Below are 17785 nucleotides of genomic sequence, written 5' to 3'. Positions count from 1 at the left end.
CACACCTTGGCACACTCCTTTTGGAAAGATATCCAACAAAACGGCAAACATGTGATTAAATGGGTTGAAGGCAGTGTGTTCCTCTATGAAGACTAACCTTAAGTACGCTAACATCTTAAATTATTCATGTTTTAAGATAGCCTCTGTTATTGCAGGAGACCTCTCACCCGTGCACTGTCTGTTCTCTGGCAAAACACACTGTCCGTGTCTGACAAAATTCTGCATGCATATCTATCTGGGAATGTCTTCAAACACGCCCTTGCACAAATTCCCACTCTTACACGCCTACGTGATTCTTTGCTCCGCTCTCTGCGTTTCAACTTCTGGCTCTTTTTCGGCACTTTCTCCTTTCTTCTGGTTTTCCCTTTCTCACTCCATCTCCATCACCTCCACATCTCCGTTTCCTTCTGGCTGAGTCACACTCCCCTCCTCAGCACCTCCTTTGTTGAGGTCTATTTGTTGGCGAGGGATGGTTATGGTTGGGAGTGCTGGGTCCATCTGTAAGACATAGCCTTAACCATTAAATCAAGTCAAGACATGGAACTCTGGTTTACGAAATTGGTGTAAGGCAGGAAAAAAGGAAAGTGACTACAACCAGACACCATCTGTTAGGAAAGGATCGGAGCAGTGAAGGTCATATATCATCTATACGGCACTTTAGGATAACAGTGATTTGCAAAATATTTAGCATAGCTAGCACCAGATGGGTGGGATCTCCCACACTGAGACAATTCAATTGAATCAATGTCAGGTAAGTTGTCAGTCATACTAAACTGGCTTTCACATACTTTCCTATGATTGTCTAAACTTTCTGCCGCTCACTGAATTGCCTTATGAGGCAAAGCTTCCTATACTGTTTGTGAAAAAGGGCAAAAATGAGGAAGTTGGGGGTAGAAGCCAGTCAAGTACAATGTTCAGGAGGAGATGGATGGATAAGATGCTATGGATCTCACCTGATATGCAACAACCAAGGCTATCTATCAACTGATATAGTTGTTGTCTTTTGTACTTTTTCTGATTTTCACAAAAAGGGAAAATTACAGCTAAAGTCATTTTGCTGAAATGCAGTACATATGAAGAGTTTCATTCCAAAAGTCAATATATCCGTTTTGAGAAATATTTGTCTCCTGAAATAAATGACACAATACTTACAATTATTCAAATTACATCATCCTCATTACCATTTTATAAGCGAAAGCACTGAGATTGCAAATAACTTCAACAGTATTCCATAGTGATTTTTCTTTTTCCTTTCAATAATCATTTTGTATGAATTGTGTCACTTCTTCCAAATGGTGGATATTTTGTTTTGGAAGGAAACTTCATGATGATCTTTGTGAGAATTTATTATGTGCATTGTTGTTGTTACCAAAATATCAATGACAGAATGTTTTTGGAGGGGCAAGGGGATGAATGAGGAGAGAAACAAAGAAATACATACAGTTTTTTCCCAAACCAACCAATGATGAAATGAAGAGAAAAGAAAAAAAAAGTCATCATCATCTATCTTGAGCATGTAGTAAGTGATACAGATTGATAGACTCACTGAATGTGCGATTGAGAATGAGTCACTGAGTAACACGGCCTCTATGGTCTGGTTCTTTTACAGTTGTGCTCTGTCACAAATTGACATTTTATCCAGTTTTTACGCCACATTTTAAGATATACATTTAGATCCTGGTTGTTTTTACCTTTACGTTTTAACAGGGTAAAAGACTTTAGCCATCGGCTTTTCGGATCTTAAGTTAACTTAGCTGGATGTTGCCGACTGGACTGCCTCGGCTGCTGCTAGCTTAAACTACTGAACAAAAATATAAACGCAACACTATTGTTTTTGTTCCCATTTTTCATGAGTTGAAATAAAAGATCTAAGATTTTTTCTATGCACACAAAAGGCTTATTTCTCTCAAATTTTGTTCACAAATTTGTTTAAATCCGTGTTAGTGAGCACTTCTCCTTTGCCAAGATAATCCATCCACCTGACAGGTGTGGCATATCAAGATGCTGATTAAACAGCATGATTATTGCACAGGTGTGCCTTGGGCTGCTCACAATAAAGGTGCCTGGCGGTGGGGCTCCAGCTGCCGGTAGCCTCCCACCGACTCTCGGTGAAGCTGCCTCCTGGGCCTCAGTTGTGAAAGGTAAACACCGGAAAGGTAAACACCGAAGAATTTCGCTTCCCCTTTTTGACCCATATGGATCTGGTGAACGTGACATCACCGACGATCTCCCATACTCCAACTTCTATGCACCGCTCCAGGAGTTATCGGATAACATGCCCTCCCTGCCTCTGTCTGAGCTTACTACCCCGGAGGGACGGCGGAGCCTCTACTCATCGGCACATCACATGTTACTCTGTTACCGTTACACAAATGTGTCCCCCGTAAACTCTCTTCAAATGAGCGAGCCAGCCAGCCAATCATGCTTGTTGTGATGTGAAGGTGACTCACGTTCACATCACGGGACTCACGTTCATCATCACAACAAGCATGATTGGCTGGAAAGACGTCACGTGAGAAGAGATGTGTAAACACAGACGTAGGATCCATATTTTACTATCCGATAGCATAGACTGATTACAACTACTAATACTAAGTGTCACAAAATGATCAAATTATCGTACATTATGGGACTTTTGGCATTATTGATCGTACATCGTACAGAGGGCAAAATTATCGTACAAATACGATAATTATCGTACATCTGGCAACGCTGATTCTCATTCCCTGCCAGCCTGCGTCTCCTCCACTGCCCCATGCCAAAGTACCAAATATTTTCAAGACAGGGCTACTCAATGTAAGATCGCTATTAAATAAGTGATTTGTGTGCAACGATTTTATTTTATCACAGAATCTGGACATTTTTATGATAACAGAATCATGGGTGCAACCTGAGGATTTTACTCCTCTAATCGAAGCCTCTCCTGGCTACTCTTTTTATCACCAACCTAGACTTTTGGGAAGAGGGGGAGGGGTAGCTGTTTTCTTCAAAAATAATATAAATCTTTCTCATATTGACTTAGGTCTGTTTTCTTCTTTGGAGGCACTTCCATTTGTTTTTAAGGGGGATACCCAGTATCTGTGCCTTCTAGTTTACAGACCCCCCAAATCTTCATGTGGCTTTGTAAATGAATTCTCAGAGCTCCTATCAATAATCCTGCCCAGATATGACAGGTTTTTAATTCTTGGTGATTTTAATATTCATGTCTGCTGCACCTCTAGCAGTCTAAGGGCTGAGTTTTTATCCCTGATTGATTCTTTTAATTTATCTCTCTCACCGACTGGGCCCACTCATTGTCAGGGCCATACTATTGATCTTGTTTTATCTTATGGTCTTACATTATCTGACTTGACATGTTTTGATCCTTGTATTTCTGATCACTGTTGTATATGTTTTAATTTGGTTTTACCTCCTTGTTTTAACAGCTCACAGTTACGGTCCAGAGTTTTTAATTCTACCTCTGCAAATATGTTTAGTAAAGCTTTTAACACTATCCCTTGTGTGATAGAGCCCTGAGTATCAGTGGATGAGCATCTAACAAATTTCAATGTCATCTGCAACTCCATCCTTGATGAAATTGCACCATTTAAGACCAGGAAAACTAAACACATGTCCCAGCCCTGGATAAATGAGAACATTCGTGCTCTGAAACGTAAATGTGGTAAAGCAGAGTGTCAGTGGAAGGCCTCTAAGCTCCCTGGCCATCATGAGGACCTTAAGGCTCTGATGAAGCTTTTTAATGCAGAAGTTAAAAACTCTAGACACGCCTACTTTTCTAGTCTCATTGAATCTAATATTTCTAATCCGAAAGTGCTTTTTAACATTGTAAGCCGTGCCACTGATGCTCCCCCTGTCCCCCCCTGTAGACGCAACCCCTGAAACCTGCAATGAGTTCTTAAACTTTTTTACTCAAAAAATCTCCCTCATCCGTCAGAGTATTACCGCACCCATGGATCCCCCGTCAGTTTGTTTACCCGCTAGGCCTGATACTTGCTTTGCTCTCTTCGACCCTGTTTCTCAACCTACACTATTAGAAATTGTTAACAAAATGAACCCCTCCTCCTGTCCTATGGACATTCTCCCCCCAAGTTTTTAACGCAGTTTGTCCTTTTATATTGAACATTTTAAATAGCTCCCTTTGCTCTGGTACTGTGCCCCATCATTTCAAAAATTCTCTTGTTCAACCCCTGTTAAAGAAACCTGGACTCAATCCAAATGATTTTAACAATTTTAGACCTATCTCTAAACTTCCGTTTTTAGCTAAAGTCCTGGAGAAGATTGTTGCAAATCAACTTTTAGCTTTTATGAATGATAATTCAATGTTTGAGTCTTTCCAATCAGCTTTTAGAGCTCACCATAGTACAGAAACCGCCCTTCTTAAGGTCATGAGTGATTTGCTTTTAGCTGCTGACGCTGGACGTCCCTCCATTTTAGTTCTCTTAGATCTCAGTGCAGCATTTGACACAGTTGATCACACCATCCTCTTGTCCCGTTTAGAGCAATGGGTGGGCATCAGTGGCACGGCCCTTGAATGGTTTAAGTCCTACCTTACAGACAGGTCTTTCTGTGTTGGTATTGCTGAGTCCAAGTCTTCCACCTCTAGGCTGCTTTGTGGGGTTCCTCAGGGTTCGGTGCTTGGCCCGATTCTGTTCACCATTTATATGCTGCCACTGGGACATCTCATAAGATCGCACAACATCAGTTTCCATTTTTATGCAAACGATACCCAGGTTTATCTCAGCTGTGACCCCAATAATTTCGATGAAATATTTTCACTTATGAACTGTCTCGAAGACATTCATAAATGGATGGCTCAAAATTTCCTTCAGCTGAACTCAAAAAAGACTGAGATACTTCTATTTGGCACTGACTCCTCCAACACTCAAATTAGAAACATCCTTGGTTCATACTCCCATTTTATTTCTCCGCAGTGTAGAAACCTTGGTGTTTTATTTGACAGCAACCTCACTTTGAACAGCCATATCAAATCTGTCATACAGTCATGCTTTTTTCAACTTAGGAAAATTTCTAAAATTAAGCCATTTCTGTCTACCAAAAATCTTGAAACGGTCATTCATGCTTTTATTTCATCGCGGCTAGATTATTGCAACTCCCTTTTCTCCGTCTGCAGCAAAAAGTCTCTCTCCTTTCTACAACTAATCCAAAATGCAGCCGCCAGGATTTTAACAGGTACCAGGAAACGAGAGCACATTACACCTATCCTTTCATCTTTGCACTGGCTGCCTGTTAGTTTTAGAGTTGATTTTAAAATTTTACTTATCACTTTTAAAGCCCGGAATGGCCTGGCCCCAAGCTATATTTCTGACCTTTTAACTCCCCATGTGCCATCACGGGCCCTGAGGTCCTCAAATGCTGCTCTCCTGGTGGTGCCAAAATCCAGACTAAAACACAAAGGTGACAGAGCATTTGCCATCAGGGCCCCCGGACTTTGGAACAACCTTCCAGAGGAGATTAGGATGGCTAAGTCTATCTTTTCATTTAAGTCTCTTCTTAAAATGCACTTTTATAGGCTAGCTTTCCTGTGATCCCATCTTACCTTTTCTACACCATTTGTTTGTATTGTTTTATCTTATTTTTTATTGTTATGTTTTATTACTGTGTTTGTTGTTTTATGTTTTATTGCTTATTTTATATATTGTTTTATTATTGTGTTACTTGTTCTTAGTGTTTTTATGATTAACACCTCATGATTCCTGTTGTTTGCTTTTACCCTGTAAAGCACTTTGTAAGCCCTGTTTTGGAAAGGTGCTATATAAATAAAGTTTATTATTATTATTATTATTATTATATTATTTAGTTTGTGTCCTGGAGATGTATTTATAATAAATGATGATATAGCATATAATAAAATTAATAATAATAATATCATTGATATTGTTGTTATATGTATAGTACATTACCTGAAGCCAAATAGAGCATATCACTGTTGTCATGGTGATTTTCATGTTTCAACTTCACTTGAAGGATTACATGGTTCTCCATGTGTTAGGTTTATGAAACCCTTTAAAAACCCCATTGGATGAATTGAAAAATGCATGGTGGTCAAGCTAAAAACAAGGCTGTTTTCCTTAATTCCTGAAAAATTGACAATTTGGAGGTGCGAGGTTTATACTCAAAAGTGGCAATATAATTACTTAGAATAAAGCATGAATATATATATATATATTTTTTAAACTTGATTATTATTAGGAATAATAATAATGCAGTGTTTTTATATAGTAATGTTTATATTATATAATTGTTTTTATTATGCTCTATGTCTCCAGGATACAGACTATATACTGTACAAAACATGTAACAGTTATACCACTGAATGACTCATTCTCAATCACACGTTCAGTGAGTCATCTGTCAATCTGTATCAGTTACTACATGATAAAGATAGATGATGATGATGATGATTTTTCTTTTCTTTTCTCATAATTCCATTACGGAGCATGCCCAGCCACAGCGTGACTCAACCAGGAGGGAAATGCTGCTGCTGCTGTCATTGTTTCCAGACACCAGACACCAACCTGAAGCTGCAGGTCACTTCCACCGGGCCAGACAGACAGCGTGGGTGTGTGTGTTGCTCCGCTCCCAGCCAATAGAAAAAACACTCACAGCTTTCAGCGTTTAAAGATGCAGTATATACACGCTCTCAACCTGGGATAGATTAAATGTAGTATGAACTTTTGAATCTCTACTCTGTTCACAGTAGTTTTCATTTTTCAGGGTCTAGAGGTGACATTCGGAAGGTGACTCAGAGTGGGAGTGCTGAACCAGGATCGCTCATCTGGGCCCAGGCCATGTGGATCAAGTTTCTTAGAGTACAACTGGTGCGGGATCACTGGTGAGGTCACTTGATACACTATCAAATACCCCAATACCCCAATACAACATAAAAGACTACTCCCACATCAGCACTCTTATTGTCGGATACTTAATATTTCAGAGATGTTGACATTAATCCACATGTAAAAAGGCTGTTATTACAATGAAACTAAGACAGAGCATTTGATTTTAGACATTTTTTTCATTCTCAAACTGATTGTCCCTCTGATTGACTGGAATCATGCAAAATGTATTTTGTAGTTGTGAAAGTTTGGTATTAGTTGCAACATTGTCGTATTACAAATCTAAATTTGGTATTGTGATGGGATGAGAAAGTTGCATGAAGTTCATTTATATTCAAGTCCTGCTGTGTAGGAATGTATGTTTATTCATATAACTGATATGCTTAAAGTTTTAAGAATTCATAAGTGGCTGAAATGAGCCTTAATTAGCATTTCAGTTCTGAGAAATGTCGAGTACGGGCCAAAATCTTTACCAGTATACAACCACAGATGTTGAGAGCCATAGCAAGGTCCAACATAACAAATTGTGTATAAAAAATATTCCGAGGGAATATTGTGAGAGAACACGGTCATCATTTGAGGTAATTTCTTTGCTGTGCTTGTCATCGCTAGATATGCTCAAGGCTTTGTGGTCTAAGGAACATGGAAGTAAGCATCTGTTTATTCCCATGTTTTCATATGTTGTATAAATGGTTCATGCTTACTTGGTAGTTGGCAGGCAGGCCTTACAATCAAAAACATCCACAACAAGCGAGATACCATGCTCTGGTGTTTTTAAGTCTGGGTTTTGCGGGTCTAAAATAGAACTTGGCAGAGGGGCTTCGCTCCGCTGTGTTTCAAAAGGGGGTCAGTCCGAGCCAGGGATTTGTGAGTTGTGAATATAGCTTGCAGATGCTTGCCTGAAATCCAGTTCACCACTTGGATAATGTTTGAGAACAATGTTAACAGCTTCCTAGGCTTGTTCTGGCCAGGCCGTGTTCGAATAATTCTGCCATAACAAGGCCTATAAAGGGAGTGCTGAGCGAGAGGAGGCTGGCTCAATTACATATCATAAAGGTTCGGGGATCAGCGGACCCGTAATGAGCTTTACGTTTCACAGCTTACTCCCAACAACCTGTTTGAATGGAGCTGACATCAAAATACAAGTGCTTCGCCACAAGGTGGAGCAGCGTTCATGCTGCAGCAGTAGTCTGTAAAAGAGAAGCAGCTTACTACAGGGAATGTTGATCGCTGACTTAATAATTTAGGTGGTTTTCTTCCTATCTATCTAATAGATCATTCACAATCTCTATAGGTGACTATACCTCCTCCCCAGCCTTACTGACATGTGGGGTGCCACAGGGATCAATCTTGGGTCCAATCCTATTCTCCCTTTACATGCTTCCTTTAGGTCAGTTAATCCGCCAATTTGAGGGTATATCTTATAATTGCTATATACGGATGACACCCAGTTATATGTCTCCGTAAACCCTAACGACCTCAGCAGACTAACTTTTCTCCAAGAATGCCTAACTACTATTACTGTAAGAATTGGATGGCACACAACTTCCTCCAATAAAACCCAGACAAAACAGAGATCCTCATAATAGGCCCTGACCACTTATCTAATGTAATTAAACAATGCATTGGTCCTTGGGCTTCATATGTAAAATCTGCCTCCAAAAACCTGCGCGTGACCTTCGACCGTCAATAACAGAAACCAGGCCTCTTCGTACCAGGCAACCTTTTCCACTCTTCAATCACCCAATTTTGGCGATGAAGTGCCCACTTTATTTAAGCTTTATGTTCTTGTTCTTACAGTAGCTGATAGGAGTGAAACCAGGCAAAGTCTATGTAGCTGTAGCCCATCTGCCTCAAGGTTCGATGAGTTGTGTGTTCTGAGATGCGCTTCTGCACACTACTATTGTCCTAAGATGTTATTTGCATACTGTTGCCCACCATGGATGTCTTTCCATTCTCCTTTGACCCTCTCAGGGTCAAAGGAGACCCTCAGGACTGTAGATGACGCGTTTTGTTTATTGCACAATTCTTTTTTCCCCCTCAGGACTGTAGATGACGCGTTTTGTTTATTGCACAATTCTATGTCAAATCTAGATACTGTCGTGCATGAAAATCCCATTTCTGTGATGCATGAACTGGTGTATCTGATCATACCACCATGAACGTCACTTAGCTCACGGGTCTTGCCGATTCCAACGTTTAGTCGAACTGTTTGCGGAAATGGAGAGGTGTACCTAATAAAGTGGCCACTGAGTGCAGGCTATATTCCACAAGGTACACATGTGGTAAGGCAGCTCACAGGGAATGCAAGTCTGCAGTGCAGCACCTGCTCATGTTGACCACAGAGGGATCAGAATCTGACTTTTAAGGCTCATTCTTTTGGCAGGGGATCAGTCCTTAGCTGTCATGCAGGAGAAAAACATAAACCTTTGGCATGCAACAGCGCCATACACAGGAGACGAAGCCTTGCCAAAGCCCCCCCACACTCACACACACACACCCACACACCCCACCACCACCACCACAACACTCCTCCTTTTCTTCCTCCCCTCCTAGATAACTTCCATATTATGATTGCAACCCAATCACTCATGTCCGTAGCTATGGACCCTGACAGATCCAGGCAGGATCAGCATACCAACACATATCGAATGCATCTGGGAAAACAAATAAGGAGCGAAATAAATAAAGAAAAAACAACAGCACAGCTGTGATAAGACAGCCTGTCCTCTCTCCGCAGAGATAAAAAAGTGAAAAATGGAGTGTGAGTTGAGAAAAAAAGTGAGTAAGACTTTAAATTAGTCACTGCCGGTTCTTTAAAGAAGGGTTTAATTTCCTCGAAACTTCACTTTTCCCGTACCAATGCAGTGGTTTCGCCTAGAATTTTATCTCTGCTATCTGCTTGATAGAAACAGTAAATAACCCTGATCAGACTGTCCTCCAGGTTAATACCAATCACTCTGCAAGCCCAAAAACTGACACATTGCCTGCCAGTAATTTCTTACGATATCCTGGGTACCGCTGTGTATCTGGTGCCTATATGTGCAATTTACAGTCTCCAATCCACCTGTCTTGCATGTGTTTGGACTGTGGGAGGAAATCCATGTGAGCACAGGGAGAACATGCAAACTCCATTCAAGCGTTTAGTACTTGAACAAGCAATAAATAAGCTGTCTTTGCTCTAAAACGTAGTAAAAAGGTTTCTGAACAAAAAAAAAACTACACAAGTGAGGTTCCCAGAACTCATTATAGGGCTACATCGTTACATACCAAGTATTTTATTAATATATCATTATAGCTGTAATAAACCAGGCAGAAATACAAAGTGGGAGGGAATCCTAAGTGGTTCAAGTACTGAACAGTAGATAATTAGAGATAGCTTCTGCACCAAACACTGTGACTTAACGTGTGGCCTGCTAAGAATAGATCTCAACAAGAGAGCAGTATTGGTGTCAAAGCTCACCCACAATGCTCCCTGTCTCTAGCATAGTACTCCCATATGTTCCCAATGTCAGCAAAGCAGGTCATTTGGTCCATACTGCCCTCTTGTGGGGTTAAGGGGAACTAAAGCGTTACAACATTACTAGATTCTGAAGTTAACAGTCACAGAGTAGCTGTTATGAAACACTTTATTTCCCACAGGCTTGTGCATTTTTACACATTATTGACACTCTGAAACAACATTGAATACAAAACAGTAAAATGTCCTTTGGTCCTTATAAATCTCTGTGTATATTCAGCAGCGCCATCCACCAGAAGTTACCAGGAAAAAGAAGAAGAAATGCATGCAACTCTGCCATTACAACCTTGTTTCTGACTACACCATCCTCTCAGATCTGCTAAAGTAACAGGGGCAAGAGATTTTAGGATTGGGATCAATATCCAATCCATATAAGAGTTCCTACTGAAAATTAAAATAAATACATCCCCCCTCGCTTGACCCTGTAGCACCTTAACATAAAAAGTGCAGATCCGCCTCTGATACAAGTTTAGACATCCAGTCCTGACTTAGCGCTGACATGGACAAACAATCCTTTCTAATGGTGATTCAGGGAGTCAGTCACCAGAAGGAATCTTTGCCTCCTTCCCCAAAATTCAGGACTGGCGTAGGAGAGACGTTCACTGGATCCGGAGCCCGTTTAAAGACAGAGAAGGTGTTACAGATCAGTCGGTCTTCTCCCTGTTCTCTCTGCGGGCCTTTCTCTTCAGCTGGAGGGTCTTCAGCTCGGTCATCGTGGAGAAGGTCCTGTACACCCACACTACCTGTGAACGCGTAATAAACAAACACACACACACATAGACATGAACAAGTTTCTCCTCTGGGACACCCGCCGTTGGACACCATTTATGACATTTTAGTGAATGAGGAAAGATGGAGAATAAAAAGTATCACTTACCACAATGATGATTGTATTGAACAGAAGGGGAATGGAGTAGACCAAAGATATGAACATGCCCTTGGAATCAAAGTACTGGAAATTAGAAAACGACCTGTAAAAAAAAAAAGGTTTGATGACCATTTGTTAATTATGGGTCCAATTTTTGAACATAGTATTAAACTTCTGTTATTCAGTAAAGCAGACACACTGGAAAAGCCCCACAACCGTAGCCGTACCTCCAGTTCATGGCTGCCAGCTCATTTAGGTATTCAGCACTATACACCATGCCAACTGTGGAGAGAGGCAACAAGAGTCTTTGAACACTGAAAAGGACAGAGTGTGTTCACATACACTCCAATATCCAGTTAGTTTTCTGGATACTCCACTATTCTGTTTTCTTTAGTTTGTGCATGTCAACATCACTTCTCATTTACCACAGCCAAAATAAGCTCTTATCTCAACTGTGAGAAACCCAAATAAGATATCCGGGATTTACTGATATAAACCAGGATGCTGAGAGATGTTTATACCATTTACTGTTTACCATTGGGTTTTGAGATTCAGCTTCCATGGTAATATTCAGACTTTTCTGTTTATGTATACCTCAATAAAGACCTGTCTATACTTGATTTAGCTAAGATTTATACAGATGTGGGCCCTGATCTTGCTGGTCTGCTATTAGTCTACTCCCTTTTGAGTGCTTATATAGCTTATATTTGATTACATATGTGCTTATTTTATGTTGTTCATCAGCACTTATGGACTATCTGGTCAAGTAAAATTTAAGCAAATAAAATTAAATTAAATACAAATCCCTGTATAAGGTACTAGAGACTAAAGACACACACAATAGACTGAGATAAACAAACTTATCCTGAATAAGCCCTTTACCCAGATACAAGTTGTTAGCTTGAATGCTACATACATATAAACACACTCAATGATAACTTTTCCATGCAGCTGAATAATGCATTAATAAGTAAGAAGTAAGACCAGGTCAATCTTATGAGAAATGTAAAAAAATAAAATAAAAAAAAATCTCATATAAACACTTAAACCAGGCTAGAGTAATCAAACTGAAATATTAAAGTGATTGGTTTCTCTCAGATAAACAGTTATTAAACCAGTGCAACAAGATAGTCCAGTGTTATTCTGCATTTTTTTTTTTAATTAACTTTCTCAAATAACGTACAAATCAGCAGACAATGACATTATTCACTAGTAGCCAACTGTTAACATCATGTAACTATTGCAGGACTCCCTCATCAGCTTACCCATGAGCAGGAACTGACAGACTTGCACTCTGTAGAACCTGCAGGTCAGGAGAGTCAGGCAGAAACACACAACATGGAACACCAACAGCCCGATAAGCCATGGCTCCGACCACTGCACCTAGAAATATGAAACCAGACGACAAAACACAACTGAAAGACAGCAAGAACTATAAGCGTAGCTATTCTCTGAAGCTGTTCTCTATCTAACCAAGCCATAAAGGAAGTTAGCTAACGTTAGCCATGGCGTTCCAGTTAGCTGAACCAGCTTCGCCTCGTGAATCAAAGATAAAATTGAACTTACCGACATGAGAAATGTCCATATCGACGTAATTCTTAACTTGCTGAACCCATCGATAGGAATGGAGCTGATGTTCTGAGCTTTCTGGTCTGTCATCTTCAGAAAATCCCAAGCTGACAACTAATGTTAGCTTAGCTAGTGTCTCATGTAAACAAGAGTGCGGAAGGAGCACTTTTTGTCGCAGAAGAACTACGTCACGTAGACGACAATTTTTTTTTTTTTTTTTTATCAAGTGGCTTCTTCAAAATCTGAAATTATTGTTTTATTGTAATATTTTTTTTGCTAGTTTCTTTTAAAATATGAAAGTATACCCCTCCAACTCACTGGTAAATTAGATTGAATATGATATTTTATTTTTTTTCCCCCAGAAATGATTGGAAGTGAGACAGCCAACTGCCTTCATCGCTCTATTAGATCAAGTGAATGCATCCTGTAGGCAGAATGAGGTGATTTAGATATGGTGGAAAAAAGCTCCGGCATTCCAGATGAATTTGTTTTGGTGCACATTTTATTACACTTGAACTTACAAATATTATTTTCAACACAGAAATACTTGTAAATACTAACAATTAGGTTAGCAAAAATCACCATACACTGACTTTAGAGACCTTTTTATATACAAATGAGCATGTTCCTCAAGGTAGACCTACTTTCTGTAGGTGACAACAATGAAACAGGGTTTATTTATGACTGAATTCAGCACACCTTCAAAATTCACATCATAACTTTCCAAATTGAGTATCCCCTCAGACTTGTAGGCTACTCCAAAGAATGTCAGTCTACTAACTGCAACCACGAACATCAAAATCATCATTACATATACAGTAGCCTATGATACAGCTTACAGCAGTGTTTAGGGAGCTGTTATTGAGATTTGTGGTTGAGAGGAGCAGCCGTAGCAGCCAAAATGAAGGTGGTGGGTGGGGGGGTGGGGGCGTCTTGGCTGGACTCACAGTGTCTCTCTCTACATCCACACAGCCTTGATTTACGTTCCCTCACTTCCCTGACAAGTCTTTCCTGCCTGTAAATCCTTTTGTTAATAAGCGTCTGCCCTGATTCACTTAATCTGCATCTAGATTCCTATCTGCCATAGGAGCCACATTCCTATTGCCTTCTGCCTCAGTCTCTGCTGTCAGAAACCGCACTCATGCAAACACCAACTGGATTCCTGTGATAAAAAAAAAATTCTTCCAAGGGGAAAAAGGCACGTTATGTTTTCAGTAACACACACCTGAGTTAGGGTGTAGTAACTGCATGATCAGTGTGATTCAGGCCTAAGCAGCACATACAGAGTGCTGGCCTGGTTGTCTGTTCATAAGGTTTATGACAAAAATGACTGTGTCTGTGATTCGATGATCCCTATACTGTATATTTCTGTATCTTGCTTAAAAAGTATATATTATTTACCTATAGGTGGATTTGATGCCCAACAACTCAACATTATGATTTCAAAATCAACCATTAACAAGATCATTTCACAAAACCATAAAATATCCTTTAAATCTCAGTTGCTTGAAAGTATAATAAAGCATAATAAAATGATACAGGGCTACAAGTTTTCCGGATCAATGTGTGATTACAATTTTTGGAAACAAATACAAAAATATACATTTCAAGTAAATGACATGGGTTACTGCTATGTACAGTTTCTAAAGCTATAGGAGGAGATGCATGTGTCTCAGCCTCTGGTCCGGCCTGGGTGGAAGTCGGGGACGAAGGTAGCGGCGGCGGAGATCGGGGTGGAGTAGCCCAGGGCAAAATTGTACAGACCGAGCATTAGACACTTCCAGCTGGAGCGCAATGCCTTGCCAACATTCTGCAAGACAAACACACACAGGCCCTAGATTTACCGATGATTCTTTCAAATTAAACAACGATCACTTCACACTGAATTTCACAATTCCCTTTCTTTGTCTATTTTGTTGCTTCATTTAGACAAGGAGGATGTCAGTGGGAAGGAACGGGGGGTCAAGGTGGAGTCACATAGCTGTAGCTTGAACTTTGCACACTTTCCCTTTGCAATACTCACACGCAATCTCAGTTTAATTCATGCATCCCTCCTTTACACAGGTGTAAAGATGGTGTCGAGCGTCTTCAGTGAATGATTTTGACAAAATGAGGTTAAAAGAATAAGGAGGTAAATCTTGAGACAGGACATGAGACAGAAGGCATTTGAAGAAAGCCTGCGGGTGGTGTTTAGAGGCAATGGCTTGCACCGCAGGAGGAGGAGGAGAGGGGGGGGTGGTTGGACTCAGGTCTGTTTTTATTCCTCTAACTTAAATAAGCAGTCCAGTCCGGACAATAGCTTCCTGCGTTCTCTTTGTACAGGAAAGGGCTGGCCAGCTGAAACGGACACAGGAAGTCTGATGTTGAGAAAAACAAAACCAAAAAAAAAAAGTGAAACACCTCTGCCCACTGGTTATATTGTTAACTGTGAGTGCATGTGGGAATGCATCAGTTTGGAAGATGACTAGATTATTAGCATTATTTTACCATCTCCTTGTTTCCCTAACATTACGGCCTCCTCACGTTTTACCAAGCTTTAAGGACACAGGTCATAGATTTCTCAACACCATGACCCACTGATAAGATTCTGTTACTGTTCAATATAAACAAGGTTGGCTGGTAATTGATAAGCTTGTTGTACTACTGTTGCTTGGGATCACATTCCTTAATACTGTTTCCTTGTGGACCACGCAGGCTATAAAACAGTTCTGCCAGTAAACACTGTTGTTGTCAGTGGGATTATGCCATAATCTTTATGGTCATGACCGCACAACAGTTACCATGCAGAGTGTATTTGTCCAGAATCACAGGAGGAATTAAAGGGGCATGGCTGAATTATAAACAAACCAATATCCTGGTGTATCCTGGTCAAGCTTAGATCCTCAGATCCTCAAGTTTAGATCCTGAGAAAGTGTGTTGGTTAGCTTCTCCAAGAACTAAGCATCCTTTAGTGGGCAACATGTGTGAACAACATGTCCTTAGCTCTCTCTTCTCTGGCTGACCTTTCTTCTGTAATAGCACACCACAGCCTCCTCCAGCAGACAGAGGCCAGAGAGGTGACACCACGCTGAGGCTCTAAAGCTCTTTAGTGAGAGCGATCAATAGGTTTAGTCTGGCCGGGAGAGTGACCAGTCAGTGTCTGAGTTAGGCCGGCTATCCAAGACGAGCCAGAAACAGCTCTACTATTTATACGGCCGTTACAGTCACAAACAAATTGGCGGAACGTCATGGACGCTCCTAATTTGGATAAACTCTAGCATTAGCGTTGGGCTTGGCATAGTAGAGCTTGATTGTGTTTGTTTCAATTTAGGCTCATGAGCATTGTGTGATGTCTGAGCTTTAAAAAGTAAATCAATTCAACTGTAGGAGTTTGTTTTTTGGTAGATATTACCAACTTCTATATATAGAAAACAAAGCCAAATTTTAAAAGTCAAGGAAAAGTGGCCATGTTGTAAAAATCTGCAGAAAGACATGCATGTATTGTGCTGCTCAGATTAAATTATGTGAGTGATAATGATTTATATATTCATATATATATGTATATATATATATATACATATATATATATATATATTATAACTGATTTAGAGTGAAGTAAAAAAATTGCAATTTAACTTATTTCTTGATCAATTCAAATAGATAAAATAACTCTAGGTGCATTTGAATTTAATAATTTCATTATTTTGAATCAATAGATTTGTGGAGATTCATTAGCCTTTTGCATGTTTTTCAATCATAAACAATGCATTAGAGCAATTTGAATGAAGCTGATTGATGCCATATTGAAAAAGATTGCAGTAAGTGCGTTTCAACTTACCCACATTGAAACTGCTAGAAAAGATGGGATACTTTCATCAATTCAGTTTCAATAGTTGAAAGTATTTTCACATTGTTACAGTACTCTTCATTACTGTAGTACTATGTATATGCAAAATAGCAAATCATACATACATACAATATTCATTGAATATTTATTGTACTGTAATTGTGCTGAGAACCAACCTTTTTTACTTTGTTGTACTTTTCCTTCTTCCTTTTCCTCTTCTCTTCTTTGGCTCTGATTTGTACCTCTTCATTCTCTATCAAGGGCTCGTACCTCTCCGGCAGAAAGGCAAAATGAATTTCTCTGTGGCACTTTTCTTTTGGTGCGGCGTTGTCCTCTGCTTGCTGGCTGTCGGTGTACGCCGAGCTCCCCTGGTGATCCAGGCAGTCTACCTGCCGTTCATACTTTGCTTTACTTTGAGTCTCACCTGGTGTCCCTGTGTTTCTGTCGAACAACCTCGAGGCGAGAGATTTGGGCTTCATGTTGTCTGGGTGTTGGATGGCTGCAGGTCTCGGGGACAGGATGAAAGGTGCCACTTTGCAGCGGGGATCAGGGATGTTGTCAACACAAGTTATGTGCTTGAGTGGATGTGCATTCCACTGGACTGGCTTGTGTGGAGGATCTGGCACAGCGCCCTTAAAGGTGCAACCCTCCTTCCTCACAGACTGACGAGGGACAATAACAGGTTTATGGATTTCCAATCGAATGCTTTAACACAGACCAAATCAAGAATGCATTTTCACCCTTTGAATAATAAGTAGAGCTGAGAAAAAACATCAAGATTATGTTTACTATGTCCTGTGATGTAGTGGGAAATAAAAAGTGGCTAAACGGTGACCTTCAGTCAAAATCCATTGTACTTTCAGAAAAGCATTAATTTATGTTTTGTTCCTTAAAATATCCTGTCCTCACATAATTTACATACTTCAGTTTGACACTACAGACTATGATGAATAGTATGAATTTATGTCATAAAGATTTATATCAGCTTAAAAAAAGAGTGGTTAAACTCTATTCAGCAAGGAAAAAGCTGGGTAGACAGACAGAGTTAAGAGGGGATTACAATCCACTAAATCCCTGACTATGTCCTGGAAATGGGCTTTCATGCCCCCCACTGGACCATAAAAAAAAAATCACCAAAGCTATAT

The 17785-nt window shown here is 40.1% G+C and overlaps 4 protein-coding genes across 4 annotated transcripts in view; 1 reads left to right on the top strand and 3 right to left on the bottom strand.

Moving 5' to 3' along the window:
- Positions 1 to 17785, top strand: part of LOC139926156 (testis development-related protein) — a 404183-nt gene that overhangs the window by 103269 nt on the left and 283129 nt on the right. The gene's annotated exons all lie outside the window — the stretch shown is intronic.
- ccdc167 (coiled-coil domain containing 167) overlaps positions 1 to 17785 on the bottom strand; it is a 209928-nt gene that overhangs the window by 73043 nt on the left and 119100 nt on the right. The window lies entirely within an intron of this gene.
- On the bottom strand, positions 10175 to 12958 carry tmem18 (transmembrane protein 18). Its single transcript, XM_071917760.2, has 5 exons — positions 12812 to 12958; positions 12511 to 12628; positions 11473 to 11527; positions 11255 to 11348; positions 10175 to 11120 (listed from the first exon to the last, which is right to left on the bottom strand). The coding sequence occupies exons 1-5, from the start codon at positions 12902 to 12904 to the stop codon at positions 11022 to 11024; spliced, it is 459 nt and encodes a 152-aa protein (XP_071773861.1). The 5' UTR covers positions 12905 to 12958; the 3' UTR covers positions 10175 to 11021.
- Positions 13299 to 17150, bottom strand: LOC139926165 (required for drug-induced death protein 1-like). Its single transcript, XM_071917778.2, has 2 exons — positions 16817 to 17150; positions 13299 to 14624 (listed from the first exon to the last, which is right to left on the bottom strand). Exons 1-2 carry the CDS (start codon positions 17117 to 17119, stop codon positions 14487 to 14489), a joined length of 441 nt encoding a protein of 146 aa, XP_071773879.1. The 5' UTR covers positions 17120 to 17150; the 3' UTR covers positions 13299 to 14486.

Source organism: Centroberyx gerrardi, chromosome 18 (assembly GCF_048128805.1).
Source record: "Centroberyx gerrardi isolate f3 chromosome 18, fCenGer3.hap1.cur.20231027, whole genome shotgun sequence".
Lineage (NCBI taxonomy): Eukaryota > Metazoa > Chordata > Actinopteri > Beryciformes > Berycidae > Centroberyx > Centroberyx gerrardi.
This window is presented reverse-complemented; position numbering and strand designations above follow the sequence as displayed.